General features: G+C 34.6%; 1 protein-coding gene across 2 annotated transcripts in view; it reads right to left on the reverse strand.

The window, feature by feature from the left end:
• LOC149412116 (lachesin-like) overlaps positions 1-25728 on the reverse strand; it is a 73270-nt gene that overhangs the window by 28366 nt on the left and 19176 nt on the right. For both annotated transcript variants that reach the window (XM_089646356.1, XM_089646355.1), the window contains exon 3: positions 6502-6603. In XM_089646356.1, the coding sequence (XP_089502482.1) occupies positions 6502-6603 (102 nt within the window). The remainder of the gene's footprint in view (positions 1-6501; positions 6604-25728) is intronic.

The raw sequence follows: 25728 nt of genomic DNA on the forward strand, positions 1-25728 counted from the left end.
AAGTTTTCAAAGAGTTTACTGAACTAAGTTTTTATTTTAATTTGTTCAATAAGATCTCTCTCAAGGTATTCCAGACTGTTGAAAACATGTTTTCTATTTTAAACAAACAGCCATTTATTCCTGGGCGGACTTAATGAGTTTTCTTGCTGATTTAGAAGCAATTTTCTGGAAATGTGTAAAGTTTTTAATGCCTGCCTTATCTGCTGACTAACAATCTCAATAACTCCGCAGAAAACCTTAATAAATCCTTAGGAGTCTAACCCCTTAACCGTTTTACCGTTTACCACCAGTTACGGGGAAATTTCCACAATTCGGACGTATTCTAATTTTCACAAACAGAATCTGAAGATAACGGAATTAATTGAAATATCTTGCGAAATGAAAGAAGATGATTGGAGTTAGATATTTTTAATACAGTGATAATAACTTTTTAGTTTTTCTTAAATATATTCAAAAAGTTATTAATAAATTTACAAAAAAGTTAATTTGAAATAATTTGTAAGAAAATGTTTGGTCAATTTTATCAGTAGTTAGGTAAGTTTCTTACTTATTTGAGGCACACAGACACGCTGTCTATACTTCTATCACCTAATTTTACCTTACTATTCCAGAAAAACGTGTCATGTCAGTTTTCTTAGATCTAATTAGAAAGACAATCGCGAGACTCATATTTTGTTTTTTTTTATCTCTGTAGAAATAAAACACCATTTTCGTTGTCCATCTTTTCTGTAGAAAAACACTCTCTTTTGCAAAGGGAATTCTGGCAATACGTAGTAATAGGCAGGTCAAATATCAACTTACTTCGCTACAATACGAGAAAAACATCTTCCACAATAAAAACATTCTATCCCATTTCGCCAAAGGACAAAAACCAGCGAGAATTTGATGAAATAAAAAAAAAATAACAAAAATATCTTATTCAATCATGGAAATATTATTTTCATGGCATTTCATCCTTAGAAATATAAAGGATACGTTACATAAGTCATTTATTTTTGTCAGTTTATACATCAAATTGGCACTTTTTCACTGTATGACAGTTCTCGACGTCTGCAAAAATGCAACCAAAATTTTGATCGTTATTATAGAAATAAATTGGAAGTAATTTTTAAGTTATGCCTGCAGACTTAGATCTCAAAGACGTAACAGCGCCCTTGAGGTGTTTTCGCACAAAAACGGCGCTATACAAGTCATCCAAGTATTATTATTATTTATTATTAACCATTCAGAGTCGAAACATTGTTTGAAATAGCTTTAACCGTGTGTTTAATGTGAATTGTGAGGTGTTTCTCATTTATCTCCCTATTCCCTTCAGCCACACTTAAGTCCCAATTGGGAAGGTCAAAGTCCACCTGAATTCAGCATTATTCATAATCTAGCGGTAATCACATAAAAAATAATTGAAAAACTAAATCTCTTTTGGCCTTTGTTTATTGCTAATGAAAATTTTTTCTGCAAATGACAAGCAGGTGGTTTGAATCTCATTCATATTTTTATTCATACTGTACGACAGTCCAAACTGCCCGAAATCATTAGGACCATCGTATCCCCAGATGTGATTGATGTTAGGTTGAAGGGAGAGGGAGGAAAGAAGATAGTATGAAGAAATGTTTAGAAGATTATAAAAAGAAAGATCAATCTTGATTTAAAATTTTAGCAGTAAGGTTCTGTTGAGTTAGCTTTTGTTAAGAAAATTTATGAATTTGGAAAAAAGTGTTTTGATTTTTGAATTTCTGTGTAAACACGTGTAGTTTTTTTGGAAGAGGAACATCCTACGATGTTTTTTCGACATCTTACCGGAAATTTAAATGTATTAAAATGTTTTCACTTTGGATGCCACTGTCATTGACAGGGTCAAATTTAAAAATATACTCAAATGCACTGTTTTGTTTGAATTCGATAAACAAAATTTACCATACTGACTCAAATGAAAACAATCATAAACAGTGTTGCCAAGTTAGCATATTATATGCTAAATTTGGCATAATTACTCCATGTTTAGCAAAACTATTATGCTTTTAGCATATAGCATATTTATTTGGCTTATTTTTACAGAAACATGAAAATAATAAAAACCAATTTTTTAACTAACAAAAATGATATCGATTGAAAAACTGGTGTCTCAATGGAGAAACACAGTTCACATTAAATGGGAATCCTTGACTTCCACTGAAGAGTTTTGGAATGAAGTCATGCAATATAAAGATGCAACTAATAATAACCCCTACAGTGATTTATGTCAGTTTGCAATGTCTATTTTAACATTGCCGCATTCAAATGCGGACATTGAACGTGTATTTAGCCAAATGAGTCTGGTCAAAACAAAACTCCAAAATCGTTTGGCGGTGAGAATCCCGAATGCCATTTTGTACGTGAGATTTGGCCTAAAGAGAGCAGGAAAGTGCTGTTATTCTTACACTGTTCCTGACGAAGTACTACGCTGCATTGGGACCAAAGAAAGTTACGACTCCGTCTCTCAGCCTTCCACATCAGCTGCTGTTAATGAAGAAGAAGAAGATGAAGATGAAGATATTGATATTTTATTTCGATGATTTTATTTCAAAATTTTTAAAGTAATCTAGCATTTTTCTTGCATATTTTTCCCATCACTCTATTTCTCAACAAATACTTAGTTAAATTTATGTTGGCTTTTTTTTGGCATTTTTTAAAGGAATTTAGCATATTTCTGGCATATTTTTCCCATCACTCTAGCATATTTTGAAGTAGTTGAGTTGGCAACACTGATCATAAAAATGGATTTGCCCAAGTTTGCTTGATTTTAAGATACCTATCTACAAAATTTATCCCAGTGATAATAGAGAGGAGATATATTGGAAACATGATAAAAGAAGCAGCTACAATCAGAAGAATAAACCAGTACATTATGGATAGACATTATCTATTACTTCCCCACCTTTCTCTTCCCCTCCCACTATCCTCGGTCTCGCAACATACCACAATTCTACCACAAGTCTCACTGGGTTCAGACGAAGCAGTTGGGACTCTTGTACGATTTTGCATTCAAAAGTTTCTTTCCCCAAAAAAATATATATACCGGTCGGTGGCCGAGTTGACATCGCTCTTGGGTCCCACTCAGGCGTAGTGTGTTCAATTCCTCGGATGGCTAAGTCCTCCATCACAACACAAGCAACATTTTCAGCTTACTGTGGTGTTAGTAGGATATTTTGAAATATTGTCAGGTTATTCGTAAACCGGGAATGTTTGTCTTTCTTTTTTTTTTAATCTTCACGTTTGTCGACAGTAAGTTATGTCGAGTACTTCATAATTATTGTAACTTTACTATGAAGTTGACGCCTTGTTTTCTAAGGTAAATATTGAATTCTTTATAACACTCATATGAAACATTCCTTGTCAATAAGTCTTTTTTCTGTAAGACCTTTTTGTTATACTATCAAAAAGTTTCCCCGAAGCGAACACGAAGGAGTATTATATTAATACATTTTACTGGCGGCAGAATTTTTCCCAACTCTTAATTTTTCCTGCGAAGTTGTATTCTGTTTTATTAATATACAGAGGCTTACAATTAACGTAGGCGGTGATATCTGGAGCAAAAGGTGTCAACATACGTCTTTTGAATGTTTAATATATTTTAGAACGCAATAAACGCTAGTGTCGGTTTCCGTGAACGACAGATTTTTTTTTAAATTAACTCCACGCAGGAAGCCATGTAAAATTTTCTTATTTATTTATTAATTGTCGGGAAATCGACAGTTTACATTTAATCAGTTTGTATACAGGTAATATATAGCCAAAATAAAACCAATTATGGATTTCCTCCTTGTGACTTTACTTCTACTGAGACAGCATATGGAATATGGAATAATTAAATTAAATTTGCAAGAAAAATTTAATACAATAAAATTTACAAAACAATACATTTATAGCCATGGAGAGAGGTTGTAGATAAAAATCAAATCATAATAGAGATATAAAAAATAGAGACATAAAAAATATTCACAAACCATAAGAGAAATATTTTTTATGGATATCTTGTATTGGGAAGTTCGCAATTGAAAATATCAACCATGGATAATACGCTATTGTAATCATTGCATAGTCTGTTCAGGCAAGAGTTCGTTTTGCATTGATGAACCCTGAACAGGACACAAGAGCGTATTGAACACGCAGGTACATTAAATAGAATCTTGTTTAGCAACTCTGGGCATCGAATATTATTGTTAACTACTTTATACAGGAATAGTGCATCCTTATGATGCCTCTGTACACTCAGCGAATCAATTTTAAAGTATTAAGCTGCCTCTGCATAGTTATTAAATCTTACAAATGACTTGTAACAAAGATATTTTAGGAATTTGTTTTGAATTGCTTCGATTTTGTTTATGTGGATTTTGTAAAATGGAGACCAAACAACTGACGAAAACTCCAAATGAGTACGTCGTCAAAATAAAGTTGCTTATAATATCGCGAAGGTTCTATATAATTTTTGGGGAAGCTGTGTGGAGAGACTTGTTGAGGAGAGGAAAGAAAGAAACCGCAGAAGCTGGAAAATTGTACCATAGCAGATATATCTAACTAAATAACGAGCCGTAGAAACGATCTGTCTTCAAATGACAAATGTCAACTGTGTCTAATGAATCAATCTAGTTCCTCACAGCATCTTTCATTGAACTATTGGTAGAACAAGGAAAGAATTTCCACCAAACCAGACCGGTGGCCTAAATATTGCAATCCGTTTAAAATAGAAGAATCCATTAAATGGATCGCCCGTTTTTGCACCGAGTCGAGGGTTTTATTTGAGTTTTTTGGGCTCCATGCGCGCAATTGCGATTTGTACAGGGTCGGCAGTTGTGTACTATTAAGATGTCTGACGGTCATGTACAGTACGCCAAGCTTTTAAGAGACTATCTTGACTGTGGTTTCGATGGCACCTTCGTGCTTGAGCTGGTCACTGAGTCACAACGAGCATAGGAATCAATGTTGGGATGTTTTGTTCCGCGTAAAAAACCACGCGTAAGATGCTATACTCGCATACCTCATGTTTAAAAACAGGTAGCTGAGTGCAAACAAAAAATTGAACAACGATAGTAAAAAATATACAATATATAATTTTTTAAGATTTTACGTCCAGCTGAGATATTACACAGGTTATAAGAACAGAATATACCTAATGAGCTATCGAAAGTTATACAAAAAGTTTCTAAAGTATGCACAAAAAATAAAATTAAAATTCAATCAATTTATTACCTACTCTTCTACAATTTATGGTATTCAGCAAAGTTACGGTATGGACTTTACTTAATTCTATAAATGAAGTCAGTAAATAAATCAATTGTATCTACCCCCAAACTTGCTGCCCAGATCGTACATTCTATATTTTAGTTAGTGTGTCTGATAATTGGTTGTGGAAGTGTGGAGGAAAAATGATAATTTTTTTTTAGTGATTCTAGTCGGTATTTGGAAAATACTAAATGTAATAAAAATAACACACTGTATTTTTTTAACTGTATAAACTTTAAAAAAAATAAAATTCGATTAATGAATATTATTGCAGTACCTTTTTGGCAAAAAAATATATAATTAAAACAAAAAGCTGTTTTACAGTAATACATCGCAATGATACACCAATACACACAATCCAAAGTATGTGTTGGTCGCGTCATCTTAAAAGTCTGGTACTTCTCCGTCTTTCTTTCCCAATCTCTTCCCCCTACCAGCTATCGTCAGGCTTAAAAAATACATAAAAAACATGTCAGGCTTATAACAGTTGGACTAAGTGACCTATATAATAAGTGAGGTACTTACTTTGGTATCTCTAAAATAATATTTCATACACCATTAGAGGTCGAAACTTTTTATTTAAAAATATTTATTTTAAAATAACTATAAGCCATAATTATTCGCCTAAAATACTCATATAAATTGAAAAAATCTCCTGAGACAGAATAACTGCCACAGACTGCATTTATTATTTAAAATTTATGTTATCTGTTTTAATCTTATTTTATCATTTAAAAAATATATTTTTGACATTTCAAAATATTTTACCAATAAATGTAGATATATCGTAGTAACATGTAGATGTCTCGTAGTAATACATCTAGATTTCTCGTAGTAATACATGTAGATATCTCGTAGTAATACATGTAGGTGTCTCGATGGCATCTAGTGGGGATTCAACACTAACAAAACCTGTACTTAAAAAAATAATTTGGTATTTTCACGTGAAAAAAAATGTACTAGCCAATAATTGTTGAATGAAAAATACTAAATACTAGTACAAATCGAATTGTTTGGCGGGTTTGGAAAAAGCCGACGTAGCTCGGTTAGAGCAGCTGTCCGGCAATCAGAAGGCCGTGGGTTATTCTCATCAACGGCATTTATTATTTCCAAGGAGATTTTTTCAATTTGTATGGGTATTTCAGGCGAATAATTATTGCTAATAAAAATTTGTCATCCTTTTTGCAATGCATAAAAACCTTGTCTAATAAAAAAAATTACTAATTATTTTCAGTGACTTACTTCCGAGTGGAGGAAGTGTATGGCCTGGTATCTCTCGTCCGATGTGTAGGTCGTTAGGCCCACCGTCAGCAAATGGCGATCCTTTCTTCGTATCCATGAGACCTGGGGACAAAAAAATAATGGCTTTTTATAAGGTGTCTTCATTTTATTCGTCTAAACCAGAGGTTCCCAAAGTGGTCTATATGGACCCCCAGGGGTCGATATCGGCATGCTGGGGGTCTATGTCAGCAAAAAAAAATTTGGGGGTCCACGAGATTCAAATAGGAGTACATACGAGCGGACCCCCATTTACCTCAAGTCAACATTTAGGAGTTCCGTAAATGACACAATAGACCTAACACAAACATAATAGACTGAGAAATTACTTATTTGATATTTGTATTTTTATATTTCGTAAAGTTGTTTATCGAGGTATATAAATAAAATTATTCGTTCCCTTTCTCGTTAGTATTAATATATTGAAGCAAAACATTACACATCGGAAGCCGCGAATTTCCTAGATTCCCAACCTGTTTTCGAAAAACGTCCAGGGTAATACTGACGTTCAACATTTAAATGTACTTCACATAGACTTCAAAACTAAGTTTGAGGACATTTTGACTGTGGAAGTGGAATGTTGAAGAATCGGATATCATATGACAAGAAGAACTGACCGGAATAAGGGCTAACAAAGAACTTAAGGGGCAGTTCTGTAGGGCTAGCTACAGAAAGAAATTCCCGTTGCTTATCCTGCTTCATTTTCATTTGGTGTAATACCTCACAAGGGCGCTCCTGTCTGCACAATGTAAAAACACAGGAACTATACCGCCCTCCGGTTGTTGGGCAGGCAAGGGAAGGGAATATTTTTACTAAAATAATAAATGATTATCACATGGGACGTTAATAGTTTTAAGAAAATTCAATATTCGGCAGGAACTATACCGCCACCCGGTTGTTGGACAGGCAAGGGAAGGGAATCTTCTTACGAAAAAGAGAAATGATTATCACATGGAACTTTCATAGTTTTAGGAAAATTCAATATTCGGCAGGCAGGGGGTCTACGGAAAAAAATATATTTGGCAAGTGGTCTACGGGGCAAAAAAGTTTGGGAACCTCTGGTCATTAAGTCTCGAAAATTACCCCAAACTTTGTAAATTCTCTCAATCTCAGATATTTTCCTAACAACATGATTAGATTAGATTCATCTTGATGCTTGCCACTATTTTAAACACAAGCGCCAGCTTCTATAGAAGAGAAACATTAAAATAATTAAAAGCGGTGAAAGCTAATTTTATGAATTATTTTAGTTAGCAAAAATAATTTTGCTCTATAAACTGATTAATTATTTAATAAATTAAAAAAAATTGAAAACACGAGTAAGTCAGTAATTTATAGTTATGGTTGTTTTACCACTTTTAATGCTAAGTGAGTATTTTTAATGCTAACAGGGTACGCAGAGAGGGAAAATAAAAATAAACCCAATCTTGGCTCACACTTCTTGCTTTAGTCACATTCATGGATCATCTCGCACACATCCTTATGTTAGTCTGACTCTTGACATAGTTGAACTCGTGTAATTTGTTCACTTGATTGTGCAATGTCTTACTCGTGTGATCATAACATTTTCTACCATTCAAATTCACGTCATAATATTATGTACTCTTTATAGAAATTGCTTCGTTTAGTACGTGCTAAAACAATATAAGCGCCCGTTTCATAATCGCACTCATAACACAAGGACACGTAAATAAATCAGACTTCCAAGAAATGATAAAGCCAATACTTAAAACAGTTTACTCAAAGAAAGGGTCAAATATTCTAATACTCGGCCAGAAATTATAAAGTCTGCACCAATTGGTGGATTCGATATGAATTGTAAGAGCCACATAAAGCAAGAAGAAAATTAATCATGTATGTAAATTAAGATGTTAAAGTAACGAAAATATATTAAAAAAAATATTTCTTCAACTTTGCTTTCATTGCGGAACTCCACATTTTTCCCACAACTATACCGTCACCTCTATGTTAAAGGTGCGAATCTGCCACTGCCGGAAAGTGCACTTTTCAGGAGAGCAAAAAAACTGCTGGTTTAAAAATATATAAATATATTTATTATATTTCAGATACGCCAGTCATTTCTGATATATTTTATTGATAATTAGTAGTTTACAAAATACTATTATTTCTATCATCTTTTTTTAATGTTTACCATGGGTCGATTCCAATAACACGTAATATTATTAAGGCTCGCAAATTCGATAAGTTATTTAACTCCGTAACCGCTAGATATAGAATTTTGTTGATTTTTCACAATGCGTATCATCAAATAGAGAATTTTTTTCGTCAAAAAGCAAATTTATCAAAAATGGTAGATTTGGAAATTTAGCATGAAGGTGATGATAATATATACAGTTTTACCCCACTTAACGATTCACGGATCACATTTCTATAGCATTCAATCAATCAATTCAATCCAATTTCATCCTTTATCTGCCATCATCATCACGCGTTACTGTCATACGTCAGAGTTGGTTTCAGGACTCCGTTGTGGACAGCTAGCTTCGCTTCTATGGACACTTACGTAGTTAACCGAGCTACGTCGGCTTTTTCCAAACCCGCCAAATAATTCGATTTGTACTAGTATTTTTCATTCAACGATTATTGGCTAGTACATTTTTTTTCACCTGAAAATACCAAATTATTTTTTTAAGTAAAGGCTTTGTTAGTGTTGAATCCCCCACTAGATGCCATCGAGACACCTACATGTATTACTACGAGATATCTACATGTATTACAACAAGATATCTACATGTATTACTACGAAAAATCTAGATGTATTTCTACGAGACATCTGCATGTTATAATAATTATTACGAGATTAAACGACATAAATTATCTTTATTTTTAAAGTGTATTCTTGTATATTCATGTAGAGTTTAACAACTGTCCAACTTCTCGTATCGAAACGCTGCTCGTTTAAAATGTATTGTAAAGCCACGAGATCTGAAGTGCCAAATGCCTTCTCTCATCTGTTATGTGGGTACTCCATGACCATGGAGTGTACTTCTCACATTATATCGTCTCTTGAATGCAAAACTGCTTTAACTTTACCTAACCACTCTAGCGATAGCGTATTTACGTGAATTCCGTACATCAGCTCCAATTGCTCGAAGCCAGTGAGACCATGGCATTCCCAAATGTGATATATTATGAGAAAGAATAGATTGATGAATTGAATGAGGAAGGTTGGAGATTAACGGGCTATTCAAATCAGGTTACTAAACATCCCTCAAATAATTTTAAACATCATTTCGATTCTAAATGGTGGCATTTTGAAAAATAAAAACTGCTAATTTATTAAGATTGGAGGATTACAGGCCTTATTGAGTGAATTATCAAGTTTTCTGATAAAGTTTTAGTACATGACAAATAAATTATCACGATGTTGTGTTCATGAAAATCCTATTACTAAGGCAAATGCACGTGCACGAACATGTATTTCGATGTATTACTATTTTTTTTAGAAATTTACAAGGAAATGGCCTGCAATCCAGTTTTTAACCGGATAACCAATACTTTAAAGAGATTCTCAATGCTCATTTGTATCCGTGTGGGAGACTTAAAAACTTACCAAAATTATTTTTTTTAAAACATCACCGCCTGTGCTGGTTTCGACTTCACAAATCTTAAAAGTTAATTTTTAGTTTTTTATTACTCTAGTTACGTTAACAACGTAGAAAATATAATATTTACGGTGAGGAATCAAATGAAATATTTTTAATAAATCTATTTCGGATTTTTTTAGCATTTCAAAAAATACTTAATGGACGCTAAAACGCTAAACGAAAAGGCTTCTTTATGGTTAGGGTGAAACAGAAACCAAAAAAAGAAACCTAAAAAAATCTAAATAATAAACTGGCTTCTGACCATCTGGTGAAATGGTCAAAAAAAGCTTGTCGGTGGAAACGAGGGTCAAAATAAATTAATGTTAAGGAAAGAAAACGAACGCAAGAATGTTTCTTTGTTTATAAAAAAACATATTTGTTAAGCTTATTTTTATATTTTTTCGAAACAAAACCCTAAGGTTTTTTGAAGTGTAATACGATACAATATGCTAGAAAATATATTAAAAGTATTATTGACATCTTGAATATGATCAGTTTTTTTTATTGTAAAAGGCAGTTTTGAGAAACAGTTTCATCTGCCTGGAATCAGTGGAATACCTTATCAATTTGTGTACGATTGACAAATGACAACCGATTGCAGGTAATTCCTGGCTTCAATGTTTTCTCCCTCCTATATCTGAGGCATTAAGTGGTCATCTCCCGATACAAGTTGTTACATTCTCGTAATCTTCTTATAAAGATCACGATCAGTTGATTAAACGGTCTAATTAAGCAACAGGAAACTAATAAACAAACAGGATTTGCTTACAATTGAAGTGTAATTTTCAAAATGAGAACTGATCGTATCGATAAATCAGAAAGGCGGTAAAGTACCTTTCTGTTATAAAATTCTTTTTTTTCATTTTCAAAATTGGATCTGATTTGTCACTTTTCCTGACTATATATATTTTAAAGGTGTTTTAAATTGTCATTTTGATGAGTTATCCGTTCATCGCTGATATAGATTACATTGCATTGCACCACCCCTAAATATAAAACGGAAAAAAATTAATGATTATTTTAATATGGGTCACTTTAAGAAACAGGTTCAATTTTTTTTCTGAAACAATACCATGGTATTGACATTAATAATTCCCTTTCAAAAATAATATTTGGTTTGACGTAGCATTAAATTGCATTTAAAATTTAGAATTGTTTTTCATGTTTTTCAAATGGCACGTTGATTTATCTAGTGATTGAGTGAGACGACAATAATAGATGAACCTTCATATAGAGTAGCGCCATCTCACTTAACCTCTTTCTATACCAGACGTACCATCTTTATATTATGCAATTTGTAGGATGGTTTAGGGACTGCCGCCCAGACTACTATTTATTGGATAACCAAAATCTCTGCCATAGGTCACGTCTGCCCAAGTGGTTTGCTACGTATGGTGACTTAGCAGGGGTGCTTGGGTTCAGCAAGTAAGGTGTGTTCAGGATGTTCCTTCCCACCAGCTGCATGGCATGCCAGATCATTGATGATTTGAGGAAGTCCTTTGACCTCTCCAATTGGTCCCTTCACCCATCGCCTTGGCCGCAGCGGAAAAAAAAAATCGTTCGTCCGTCACTCCTGCACACGCTTATCCCCAGATTGCTACCCAACCTTCAAACTTTTTACTTTCCCAAAATATTTCTCCTTTCTTTTTTTTTTAAGAGACCCCTCCACACAGCATTCCGAAACATGACATATGCTCAGTGGTTAGTTATTTAACTTGGGTTCCCTTGTTTGGGATCTAAGGATTAAATATCATTAAATTAGCATTAGTTCCTTAAATCGGTGTATCAATCAATTAACTATCGAGAAGAACATAAGTGTTGTCTTAGCTACCTACCTCTGACAAATAACACTATATAATGTCAGCTTAAGTAGTTTCTAACTACCGATAAGAACAGAATTGTAGTCTTACTCTACCTCCCACATAAAACAGTATATAATATTGATGCAGCCGGTATATATGCAGTGACGTCACTTGTACCCTATACCATGTGGGAAGTAACCCCAAAGCATGTTGGTTTTGAATGCATTAGAATGTCGTAGGTCAGATGTCAGACCGAAGGAAGGGGAATTTCCACATTTCTATGGTAATCATATTCACCCTGCTTGTGGTCCATGGCTGTGGTGTGGTTAAAATGGAAATCCTAGAAATTTTGATCTGATATATTAAATTTTAATGATATTGAAGTATGACTTCAATTAAATTGCCTTCTATTAATATCTAAGAAGTTAAAAATCTCTCACAAAACTTATTAATTGTGTTTTTGAGGGTTCTAAAAGCTTTTATTTTAAGAATGTATAAGTCAACATATATGTTTTTATCTTCCAAAGTTATTTTCATAATTTGGGTAAAGTGTTAAAAAATATAAATTTAGGTTTTCGACATGAGTTTGTAGATATTCATGATATTTTAAGTATTACAAAAAAGTAAAAAATTACATTTAGTGCTTATTATAAGTTAACTTGATTTGAAGGATGCAAATAAAAACAAAAATATTTCATTAAAAATATGTATATATATTTTAACCCGGGACAAATTAAGGACTTAAAATAAAATAAAATTACGGAAAAATATGTTTATAATACTGCTCTAAAAATTTATTTATTTCACGCCTATTAAGGCTTTTACATACATATATATATATAAATATTTACAAAATTATACACGAAAATAGTGCAGGAAATGACTATTTAAAATAATTGTAGAAAAATAAATATAAAGTCAAAATATCACTGAACTTGATCTACACAGTATGTAGGCACAAAACATAAAAAATCCAAAATATTTTTTTCTGTTTCAGTTGACAAAATTATTATGTGTTAGTCAAATTAAATACCTTTATTAATATATTCCACTACTTGATCAAAAAAACTTCAATAGGGTATGCTTATCTATTGAAATTGATGTACTAAATATATCAACAACATCGTAGTATTTGTTTCCTAGCTGTTGAATCCGTCGCGGAGTGTGATATTGGGACGTTGATATAGAATTGCTACAATAATATGGTCGGTACTGTACTGTATTGTAACCGACCTGCTTGGAGTATGAAAAGAGATTACATATAATAAGTCAGGGGTATCAAACATTGAATTAATTGATTTTATACAAACAGGTTAAATCGGAAATAATTCTACGATCAGATAATTTTATTAAATTTAATGAACAAAGTACGTTATCTTAATTTAGGTTTTCTCTAAGAATGCCCATTTTAAAATTTACATATCTTAAAAATTCATTTTGGATTCTTTCAATCGCATGTGAATGAACCTCATGTTTTTTTATTTTTTTTATCATTACAAAAAATGTTAATTATCATTACAAAAATATGTTAATTCTCCTTTTATGAAGACTCTTATCATTACAGCAGTAAATAAGAATATTTTTGCTGCAAACCTATTATATTTAAGGATTATTATTAAATTAAGGAGAGGATTATTATTAAATTTTATTATTATTATTATAACAAAGGATTTATTTATCACAAAGTAAAGAAGAAAAAATAAACACAATAATAATCAAAGCTCCAAGACGACCTACTGTGAACCTGCGAGGTTAGTACCTAATAACAAAATAATGTGAGCTTTATACCCATATATTGATTACTATATTTACGATAACTCTTTAAATTAAACATGTATTGACTAAAAAAATTGCGATCAATCGTTGTTTAAATACGCAAATTAGTGATTGTCACCAAAATGAAGCCAAAGCTCATGGAAGGATTACAAAGAAAGACAAACATTCCCAGATTAAGAATAACCTGACATTATTTGAAAACTCTCCTTCTACCATCATTATAAGCTGAATATGTTGTTTGTTAAATGGTGGAGGAGTAAGGTACCCCATTAATCGTCCTCACGACGTGCGACGGGTAGGAAACTGACGCATTTGAAAACTTAGCCACTGACCTGTCTTTTTTTACGTTTGTGTTTTAGTATAATGTTTTAGTTTTTATTTAGACCTTATTGTTTGAAGACATTGAAGGGGGAAGTGTTGTGAGCTTCATGTTGTAGGCGTCCATGTTGTGGGCGTCCATGTTGTGGGCGTTCATGTTGTGGGCGTCCATGTTGTGGGCGTCCACGTGACCGAAGTAAGTTCATTTTTTCCTTACTTATTACGGAAGTCATAAAATATTTTCCGTAGTGACGTATATGAACTACTTCTAGTACAGGCCTCGCAACCTGGAGAAATTGTGATTCAACAATGGTCAGTGTACCGATTCATTACGACTATGTAAATGCCTCGTCTACCGCCGGCTTCTCATTTAGTATCACTGGAGGACCAGGAAGATCCGTGATCTTCACCACCAGCTATCCACAACATCACTGAGCACTGAATGATATAACATATCATATTTCATCTATCTACCTACCGTTACCCATAAATCTAATATAAATTGACGAAATCAGTTTTTTCTTTCAAATTAGCTAACTTGATTGATCTAAAATTTAGGTGCATTTTTTATTTTCAGTGATTCAAATTTCATTCGTTCAATGCAGTCAATATTAAAAATAAAAATAAAATATATATATATATATATATATATATATATATATATATATATATATATTGACCTCTTCCCGTAGTATGTTGATCCAGTAAGAAGTTGTTAGACTATGTTGATCCACCTTTAACACCATATAACTTGGCTATTGTGGAATACATCTGAATGAATTGACAACAGTGGTACAATAATTATCAATGTTGCCAGTTTGCCAGAAAAACCATTTGATATACTGTTCATAAAATTTTCTAAATTTGTATGGAAATCGGATGCATAATTTATGTTGATCTACCTAAATTGGCATACTTATGTTGATCTCATATATATTGATCTATTCCCGTAGTATGTTGATCCAGGTAAGAAGTTATTGGACAAAGTTGATCTGTGTCCCTATATATGGTTTTACTAAATGAACCAATCAAGAGCAATCGGTGGACTGTTCATCACAAGGTTTTATCTGATTCCGTAATCTTTTGTGATATTGAACTCAAAGTATTAGTCTCTAGAGTCGGATATCGCATGAAATGACTGTGAGATGGTACCGTTTCAAATCAAAATGACGTGTTCATTCGACTGTTTGTTGCTTGAATTGTTTATAAGAAATGTATGCGTATTTAGATTGAAACGAAACTTTCGCAAAAATCAAATCCATTAAAAAAATACCTACTGCGTGGCGGGCCGGATCGAAAGAGACTGGTTGAGGGATACCTTTTGACCATCAAAATCCAAAATGGCGGCAAAAGGCATAATGTTATATGGGAAATATTGAACTTGCATCTATTACCATCTCTCCTGATTACGCTTCGTGACTTAGTAGGGGTGGCCGGGTTCTTGGTTATAATGGGTAATTAATGGATGATTGGACGAGGTTGGAGCTAAGAAAAAACTGTCCAAAGAAGCGAAGCTAGCAGTCCACAATGGAGTGCTGGTACCTACCCTAATATATGGAAGTGAGGCATGGAACTGGCAGAAGAAGGCTGAAAGTAGACTGAATACTGTAGAAATGAGATCCCTGAGGCATATGTACGGTAAAATCATGTATGACGAAATGTGCGTATGCTGTGTCTATTCTACAGATATTTTATTAGAGCCTGTTAAAAGGAGCTAGCAGCATTGATCCCCAGTGCACCGTGCACGTGCTTGATACTCGACAACTGCTTGATACTCGACAACTCGACGGACACGAGCGGATTGATGTTATCGATACATATATGAACGGGTCGTTTCTCCGACTCGTTTTATCGTAAGTCGGCTCGTATGTGGAACGAGCTATCGGCATCTGTTTTTCTTCCTCAATATAATCCGGGCCTCTTTAAGACCCGCATTAATAAATTCATTCCTACAGACCCTATCTTAATCCGCCCCATAACGCTGCCCAACTGGGTGGAGACATAGTTTCTATGTATTTAACGTATAAAGACAAGGGCACTCTTGTGAGAGGTGTCACATAAAAAAGTCATACCTCCGAATTTGAATATAGAGACATACAAAATGATCTATATTATAAGCAATGAATCCACCCATCTTTTATCGATTATCACATTATTTTAGAATTTAAAAAAACTCGTAAGCTTAATAATCGCAGAACTCAACTCAACTTCAAATATTAATATTCTGTATAAACGATTGTTACATCTTACCGGAGATGACCAGATAAATCATCAAAATGATAATTCATCACATCTTTAAAAAGTTATGTAAAGTCATGGAAAGTGATGAAACAAAAACATTATTAACTGGGTTAAGTAGGTTAGGTTCGGTTAGGTTTAAATTTTGTATTCATCGTTTCTAATGACTTTACATCACTTTTTAAAGGTGTGTTGAATTGTCACTGTGTTGAGTTATCATGGAACCCTTACCGGAAATGTTTATATTTTAAAGTTCTCTAAATAAAATGAAATGCTCTTAAAAGAAACATCTCATATTTAATATTATACAACAATATGACCGGAAGTCGGCATCTTTCTTTGAAATAAATAAATCATAAACTAAAAAACAGCTACAAGGTGGTTACAAATGCAATTATATTTAATCAATTTGTTCGATTATATTTTATATGAAGTTTTTTTTACAGTGGGCCAAATGAATTCTATATGTGGCCAATTGAACCAATTCAACCAAAGTTGTCCAATTTTAATAACTTCGACGAGGAAAAGAAGTTTTTTTAATTAGTTGAATAATAATTTTTCAAAATTTCAATTATGTTTAACGTAATACACTATCTGGCATCAAGAAAATCAGTCTAGTCACGAACCGTAACTATTTAGTGTAATAAAATAAAAAAATAAAATTATGTTTATATCATAGTTTGCTTTAATCTCAATAAAAAAGAAGGAAAAAAGTTTTTTTTTTATGAATGAGATAAAACTTTCCCCCAAACAACGTGTATATTTAACTAACTAACTAATTAACGATCACGCCGTTTCCCCGCAGGGGTAGACAGAGAGGACGGACCGCCAAACAACTCGGTCTTGGCACACACTTCTTGCCTCATTCACATTCATACATCGTCTCATAATACTCTTCTATTATTCTGACTCTTGACATGACCCGACTCGAGTATCTGATTCACTTGATCGTGCCATGTCTTCCTCGGGCTCCCCCGACTTCTGCTACCATTCACATTTGCATCATATATCCTCTTTACACACTCCTATCTTCGCTCATTCGCTCTACATGCCCAAACCATCTAAGCGTCCCTTTCTTAATCTTAACCACACATACGCCTCAGGGATCTCATTTATGAATTAAAATTAAAATAGCAACTTCACATTAGGAACGAACAAATAAGTACATTGACTAAGTGTTACGGACGGACATGCACTTGAGCAAGACTTGGGAGCTGTATTCACAGAAACTTTAAAAAAATAACTGACGTTTAGTTGTAGTACTGGGTCAATTGTACTGGTATCCCCCGAAAACATAAAAACATAAACAATATAAACTAATTTTTGAAAAGAAAGACAAACATTCCCGGGTTAAGAATAACCTGGCAATATTTGAAAATCTCCTACTACCACCACAGTCAGCTGAAAATGTTGCTTGTGTTGTGATGGGGGACTTAGCCAGCCCAGGAATTGAACACACTATGCCTGGGTGGGACCCAAACGCGATGTCAACTCGGCCACCGACCGGTCTAAAATATGGCAGAAATCGCTCCAGTGGATAAATAATAAAATGTAGTTTATAGGCACTTTATAAAAAAAAATCGTCTAAAGAAACAGAAAATTTTTTAAAACAGTAATAAATAAAATACATTCTGGAATCGTTAATAAGTCGTTATGAAATATTTAGCCGTGTTAAGTAATCAATAGTATCGCGGTGGCAAAACGTGGAATTCCATAGCCGTTTTTAATTTATTAAAAATATTTATGATATCAAAGACAAAACAATTAAATGTATTCTAATCAGGGTGTCGTTATATCCCGGCGGCGGCTAGAGACGGACGCTTCGAGTCCTTTGACTCGGGCGCATTTACCGACAACAATCGGAAGTCGGGCGACGCGAAGCGAAGATGCCCGAAGCGAAGCGAAGTTCGTGCCCACACTATCGTATTAGGTCAACTTCGATCAATTGTTTATAAGAAATGTATGCGTATTTAGATTGAAACGAAAATTTCGCAAAAACAAAATCCATAAAAAAATCATAACTTAGCAGGGGTACACGGGTTCATAGGGTGAGGTTTGTCTAGGTCCTGGCGGCGGATGCGTTTGCCCATCTACTGCGTGGCGGGCCGGATCGAAAGAAACTGGTTGAGGGATACCTTTCGACCATAAAAATCCGAAATGGCGGCAAAAGGAATAATGTTATGTAGGAAATTTTGAACCTGTATCTTTTACCATCTCCCCTGATTACGCTTCGTGACTTAGTAGGGGAGGCCGGGTTCTTGATTATAATGGGTAATTAATGGATGATTGGACGCGGATGGAGCTAACTAAAAACTGTCAAAAGAAGCGAAGCTAGCAGTCCACAATGTAGTGCTGGTACATACCCTAATATATGGAAATGAGGCATGGAATTGGCAGAAGAAGGCTGAAAGTAGACAGAATACTGTAGAAATGAAATCCCTGAGGCATATGTGCAGTAAAATCATGTATGACGAAATGTGCGTATGCTGTGTCTATTCTACAGATATTTTATTAGAGCCTGTTAAAAGGAGCTAGCAGCATTGATCCCCGTTGCACTGTGCACGTGCTTGATACTCGACGGTCCGAGCGGAATACACGTTCACAGTTAAGTTGATGTTATCTATACATATATGAACGGGTCGTTTCTCCGACTCGTTTTACCGTAAGTCGGCTCGCATGTGGAACGAGCTATCAGCATCTGTTTTTCCTCCTCCATATAATTCGCGCCTATTTAAGACCAGCATTAATAAATTCATTCCTACAGCCCCTACCTTAACCCGCCTCATAACGCTGCCCAACCGGTTGGCGACATAGTTTATCTGTATTTAACGTGTAAAGATAGGGGCGCTCTATCGAGAGGTGTCACATAAAAAAATCATACCGCCGAATTTGAATATGGAATAATTTCCTTTTGCCGCCATTTTAGATTTTTATGGCCAAAAGGTATCCCTCAACCAGTCTCTTTCGATCCGGCCCGCCACGTAGTAGCTGAGCAAACGCAACAGTGTACCCCTGCTAAGTTATGATTTTTTTATGGATTTGATTTTTGCGAATGTTTCGAATAGCTCTAAAGATGATTCTTTTAAAATCATCCCATATTTAATATTATAAAACAATATGACCGGAAATCAGCTGAACTAAAAAAACAGCTACAAGGTGGTTACAAATACTATTATATTAAATCAATTTTGTCATTTAATTCCCAAACAATGTGTATATATATATTCCTTTAAATTAAAATAGCAACTTCACATTAGAAAAGAGAGGACAACGAACAAATAAGTACATTGACTAAGTGTTACGGACGGACATGCACTTGAGTTTATAAAACTTGGGAGCTGTACTCACAGAAACTGGAGTTTAGTTGTAATACGGGGTCAATTGTACCGGTATAATCATCCCCCAAAAACATTAACACAGAAACCATATAAACTACTAAATGCGGTTTAAAGCTAACGAATCCACCTAGATTTAATCAATAATCCCATATTTCTAGATTCCATAAGTACCCACTCTATTGTGTACCTAGAGGTAAAACTAAGATATTGCACAATATTGGCAAAATATGGCAGAAATCGCTCCAGTGGATAAGTAATAAAACGAAGTTTATAGGCACTTTATAAAAAAAAATGTCTAAAGAAACAGATAAATTTTTAAAACAATTATGAATAAAGTACATTCTGGAATCGTTAATAAGTCATTTTGAAATATTTCGCCGTGTTTAGTAATCAATAGTATCGGGAAACGCGGTGGCAAGACGTAGAATTCCATAGCCGTTGATTATCAAAGACAAAACAATTAAATATATGAAATTCTCTGTATGAAATTAGTTTTCATACAGAGAATATCCAAATAACCCTTTTTTGTGTATAAAAACATATCGGCTTTTTGGTTAAGATGTGGTGTGATATGATTTGTATTTTTTTATGAAACACTAATATGAGGCATGAAGGAATTACAAAATTTAAATAAAATATATTGAAGTGCTTTTAGTTGGTATTACTATAAACTGCACGTGTTAGTTCATCTTCTGCCATGTTTGTGCTAAAAATACTTTATTCAACTTCTCGAAGCAAGCTGTAGCTTTTTGTAGGAAATATGATATCTGATTATAATATTGTCAATATTTCTTTTTTCATTTTTTACAAATAAAAACTTGTGTGAATACCGCACCAGAGTCATACAGTCCTAACCGCTCCCGTCTGGAGCCAGTGAGACTATGGCATCCTCAAAGGAGACCTCAAAGGAGATGACGAGGAGGAAGGTGGGAGAGTACCTAGCTATTCAGATATAACCAAACACTAATTGTAAAATAGTGCAAATTAATTTTAGTAAAATTTATTTGAACCCGCGACCTTCGGATTGCTAGTCGAGAGCCACCTCAAGTAGTTTGATATGTTTGGTGACTTAGCAGGAGTGCCCGGGTTTATGGGGTGAGGTTTGTTCGGTTCTTGGCGGCGGATGCGCTTGCCTACCAAATGCGTGGTGGGCCGGATCGATTAATCCTCTTTCAACGCATCGCCTTGCAACGCAGTAGGAGACTTGGATTCTTATGTTTATCACTCGAACACACTGACCCCCAGATTACTACCCACCCATCATACCTATTTCCTTCCCAGAACTCACTCTCATTCCTTTCTTTCAAAATACCCCTAACACAGCATTCACAAAGATGACATAGGCCTTGAGGGTTACGATTTTCCTTAGGGCCTCCTGTGTGGAGACGATGTAAAAAAATACAAAAAATAAACAACTTTCTCGCTAAATCGTTGGCGGTGACTAATGGTAGGGGTATTGGTTATCTAATAAATGGTTCCCGGGGCGGCGGTACACATAATTGTAATAGTTCTCGAGGGCTCTGATGTACAGACATTATGGCTCCTGTTGATTGACGAACATATACTAAAGCATCGTTGGTTGGAATCGGTGCTTGAAATGACTTTAGCCATGTTTAGTAAAAAACAAATTGGAATTAATTTTTCAGCAATTTCAATTTAAAATTTGAAAGATTAAATTCTCACCAATCTAATCGCCGCAATTTTAATAGGCACATATTATGGATATTACGCTTTGTTTCAACTTAATCATTACAAGAAACTTACGTCGGGAGAGATGGTAAAAGATACATTATAATAAAATTTGATTCAATCAATGTTCAAAACTTCTCTTATAAAATGACTTACACAAATCTCACCCCATGAACCCGGGCACCCCTGCTAAGTCACGAAACGTAGTAAATGATGCATTAAAGTTACATTTTTGTTTAATCAAGTTCAAAAGGTTTTTTAAGCATGGATTTGACGTTTGCGAAAGTTCCATTTCAATATAAATACGCGTGAGGCAGTCTATCCTCTTTAAGTACAGAGTCATTTTCATAGAATATGGATGTTCTAACGGAATCTAAAAAGTACCACAACGCGCGCGAAATTGGCGGTTACAAGTTACAACACATACAAGCGGTCAAGTTTGTCTGAAATATATAGATCAACAAAATAAATCGTGTAAAATGTATATGCGACCGAAAAATGGGCGTGGCTTACAGCTAAATCTCGATGACACAAGTTGATCTGTAGGGATTTACATATGTATGCCAGCTTGGGTAATGGATCAACATATCCGGGGTGGATCAACAAATGCAAACGGATCAACATATACCTGGCGTACCGTCGCGCGAGATCAACATAGTACGAGAGGGGATAAATATATATATATATATATATATATATATATATATATATATATATATTTATCCCCTCTATATATATATATATATATATATATATATATATATATATATATATATATATATTTAATGCACTAAAAACCCAAATAAGTTTTTTGGCTCCTTATCTCATTTCATAGAACAGGAACGCATAAGAATATAAATGTGTAAAAAGTGCCGGCTTTCGGCCGTTTGCATTGATTTCCACCATCCCTTTACCAACCCCTATAAAGCATGTGACATTATTTGACCAGCACTAACTTTCCTCACAGGAACTATAATGTGAAAAGTTACGCCTCTAACAGGTTAGGCTTTGGGTTTTAGCCCCTAGTTTGGGATTGAACCAAATAACAAACTGTGAAAATCTAACCAACCCGCGACAGCGGGAACATTTCGATGAATAAACCAAGAAAGAAGCCAGAAAGAATTTTTCATTTTAGTCGCAGTTGTTTGCTATACAAATGTTGTGAAATTTGAGCTTCAATCAAAAATAATAGTGAAAATCACTTCAAAGATCTTATTTTATACATTTAACACATTTTAAATTAATGAATAATGACTTAAAACTAAGATTTTTTTACATTAACCAACAGAAGAGGCCCAGAGAAAATAATTACCCGCAGGGCCTCTATTGGGACGCTGTGTGAAGGAAGATAAGAAAAAGAAGAAGTTCTGGGAAGGTAAAAGTTTGAAAGTTGGGTAGGAATCTAGTGATAAGTGTGTCCAGGAGTGACGCACTTCTGAACATGAACATATCCTTCCCACTGGTCGAGAGACCAGATGGATCTATCAAATTAGCAAATACAAATTATTGTGACCGAGTTTTGTGGGTATATACACAAAGTATAAAAAAAGTCTAAGAGAAAGATAACCTAAGATATTCATCGAAAAACTGCATAAGCGAGGCAGCTCTGCCACCATAACATGAATGAATTTTACTCTCAATTTCAAAATTTTTATTTATTATCTATTTACATTCGTGAAATTTCTTATAACGAATTTTTTTTATCAATGTGGCTCTACAAAAAGCCAGGAAGGTTAATATGTATATTATTGTGATGTATGGTAATAAGTTGGGTATTTAAGCAATAGGTGGCACTAGTCATAAAGCTTACTCCAGAGTCCGACGGATAATAATAATAATAATAATAATTGGATAATTTGTAGAGCGCCGTTTTTGTGAAAAATCACCTCAAGGGCGGTGTAAAATTAGTTTCCTAGGATCTACATTTGTTATTTAGACCAACTGTGCCAACACGAGGTTCGTCATCCGTTAAGGTATGTGTCTGCCGCCAATATAGCGCTGAAATGTGTCTGCTGCCAATAAAGAGCGCTGACACAACATCCTCACATAGATAACGAACCTTGGCAGCACCGCTGTGACGTTCGACGAAGACAGAAGATGGAGAATCTGCTGCAAGAATCCTAGGTAGCGAAGGAACTGTACCAGCTGCTGCAGCGAGAGAGACTACCCAGTCCACCAACTGTGCCAACTCAAGGTTCATCATCCGTTCAGGTATGTGTCCGCTGCCAATATAGCGCTGACATGTGTCTGCTGCTAATAAAGAGCGCTGACACAATATCCTCACATAGATAACAGACTTTGGCAGCACCGCTGTGCAAAATCACCTCATCCTAGTCTATTTTTGTCTCTCTAGTCACTTCCTAGCCATGCATGCCACTTAGTGTATCCTCTCGACCCTTTTAGACTCTTTCCTGGCTTTAACAACAAAACTCTTCACGGTATGGCTGATTTATTAAAATCCGGTTAAAGACGTGACAATTCACCTCCATGCTAGACAGCTTCCTGTCTAGCATAGAGGTGAATTGTCACATAACGCTTGACGGAATGGCTTATTTATTGAAATCCGGTTAAAGACGTGACAATTCACCACTAGCTAAAATAATTGCCCTGGAGGCTACAGCTCGGAACAACTCATACAAATTGCACTTGGCTTCCTGTCTAGCATAGAGGTGAATTGTCACATAACTCTTCACGGTATGGCTGATTTATTGAAATCCGGCTTAAGACGTGACAATTCACAGCTATGCGAGACAGATTCCTGTCTAGCATAGAGGTGAATTGTCACATAACTCTTCACGGTATGGCTGATTTATTGTCGCTAGAGTGTAACAATTGCCTGTGGGATATTATTGACAAACAAAAAGCTTCTTAAAACAGAGAATTACCAACCCTCGGGTAATAAACAGTAGGTATAGCTAAATCCAGACTTATTAATCGTTACGTAATAAACACAATTATAGTAAAAGAATCTTTAACTTTATCAAAGAGTTCCCAACACAGAAATCTGCAAGTAAAGCAGAGACAAAACAATTATAAACATTAATTAGCAATAAAAACGTTTAAATTGATAGAAAAACTTATTTTTACTAGGGTTTTGAAGTGTTACCAATAAGTGAAGATACTTGGGCAAATTTAATAGTCATAATTACAAGGTATAACATCAGGGTATGTACGGGTTGTATGATAGTGAATGGATTAAGGAGAGTGTGCTAATACCGAATTGCTTGGCGTTCTATCCTCTCTTACTGCCCCTGTGGTTAGTTAGTTAGTTTGTAAAAAAATTACATCTTGATTAATAAAGAGCATTATTTTCATTTGCTTTGCGATTTGATACATTTGATACGTTGATATATTTTAACAAAAAAATTTTGTCGTGAACTTTTTGAAGAATTGTTCATAATTTAGCCGAAAATTTCTTTAGCCAAAGCGCACAGCGCCAACAATAAAATCCACTGCCAAACCAAAAGTAAGTTGAAACCTCGATAGAAATGAACGTTTCAACCTTTTTGTTGAGTAACCAATGCTCGGTTGTTAGTTTTTGTCAATTTCGGGCGGCGGGGAACTAAAAGCGAGTGATAAAAATCGTACACACAAAGACATACTTTTATCCTTGGATTGAAACCGTAGGACCGGATGGTGTGAACCCTAAGCGAATGGAAGTGATGAATGTTTGTTCCTTCCGATCGGGTTGAAAATAGAAAATAAAGCATTTCACGTCCACTTATCAACGGGTCTTTTATATTAGTTTGAATATTGAATATAATAGAGTATTTAACCTTGTGCAGCATGTAAGGTTGTAATTTTCGTTGATTAAGGATGATGTTTTATGCAATCGATTTGGTAAGTTGATTTGACGATTGATTCTTTGACCACTCTGGCACAAAAAATACGAAATTTCATTGATTTTGATAGTAAGCAGTTATAGCAGCAAACTGCGAATGAATTCTCACAATTCAACAGTCGGGTACTTATATTTTGATTGTTTGTTTTTTAGTTAATATACCATTCATCATCTAGCCAGCAATGACAATATATAAGTCATAAATGGAGTTCTGACGCCAACCCTTGAAACCCTTAGGTGAAACTCCGTGAGAGTTAGTTTTTTAACCGACTAATTATTTATCAGTAATCACAATTTTGCATGCAGTTAAAACGATTTTATCGGTTGCAAGAGTTAAAATTTTTCAGCATCTCGAAAAAAGACCTGATTTCCACGAGGCCTTGGGCCAAGAGACCAATTGGAGAGGTCAAAAGTATCGTCCAACCAGCCTCTCCCGATCTGACATGCCATTGAGCCAATGAACAGGAGCATCCCAAACACACCTCAAACGATGAAACCAGGCACCTCTGCACCAAACGCATTGAACCACTTGGGGGTGTCCTATGGCAAAAGTATTTGTTATCCAATAAATGAATTTCAAT

This window comes from Hesperophylax consimilis, chromosome 24 (genome assembly GCF_061612785.1).
Source record: "Hesperophylax consimilis isolate HC1 chromosome 24, BYU_Hcon_1.0, whole genome shotgun sequence".
In the NCBI taxonomy this organism is placed as follows: domain Eukaryota; kingdom Metazoa; phylum Arthropoda; class Insecta; order Trichoptera; family Limnephilidae; genus Hesperophylax; species Hesperophylax consimilis.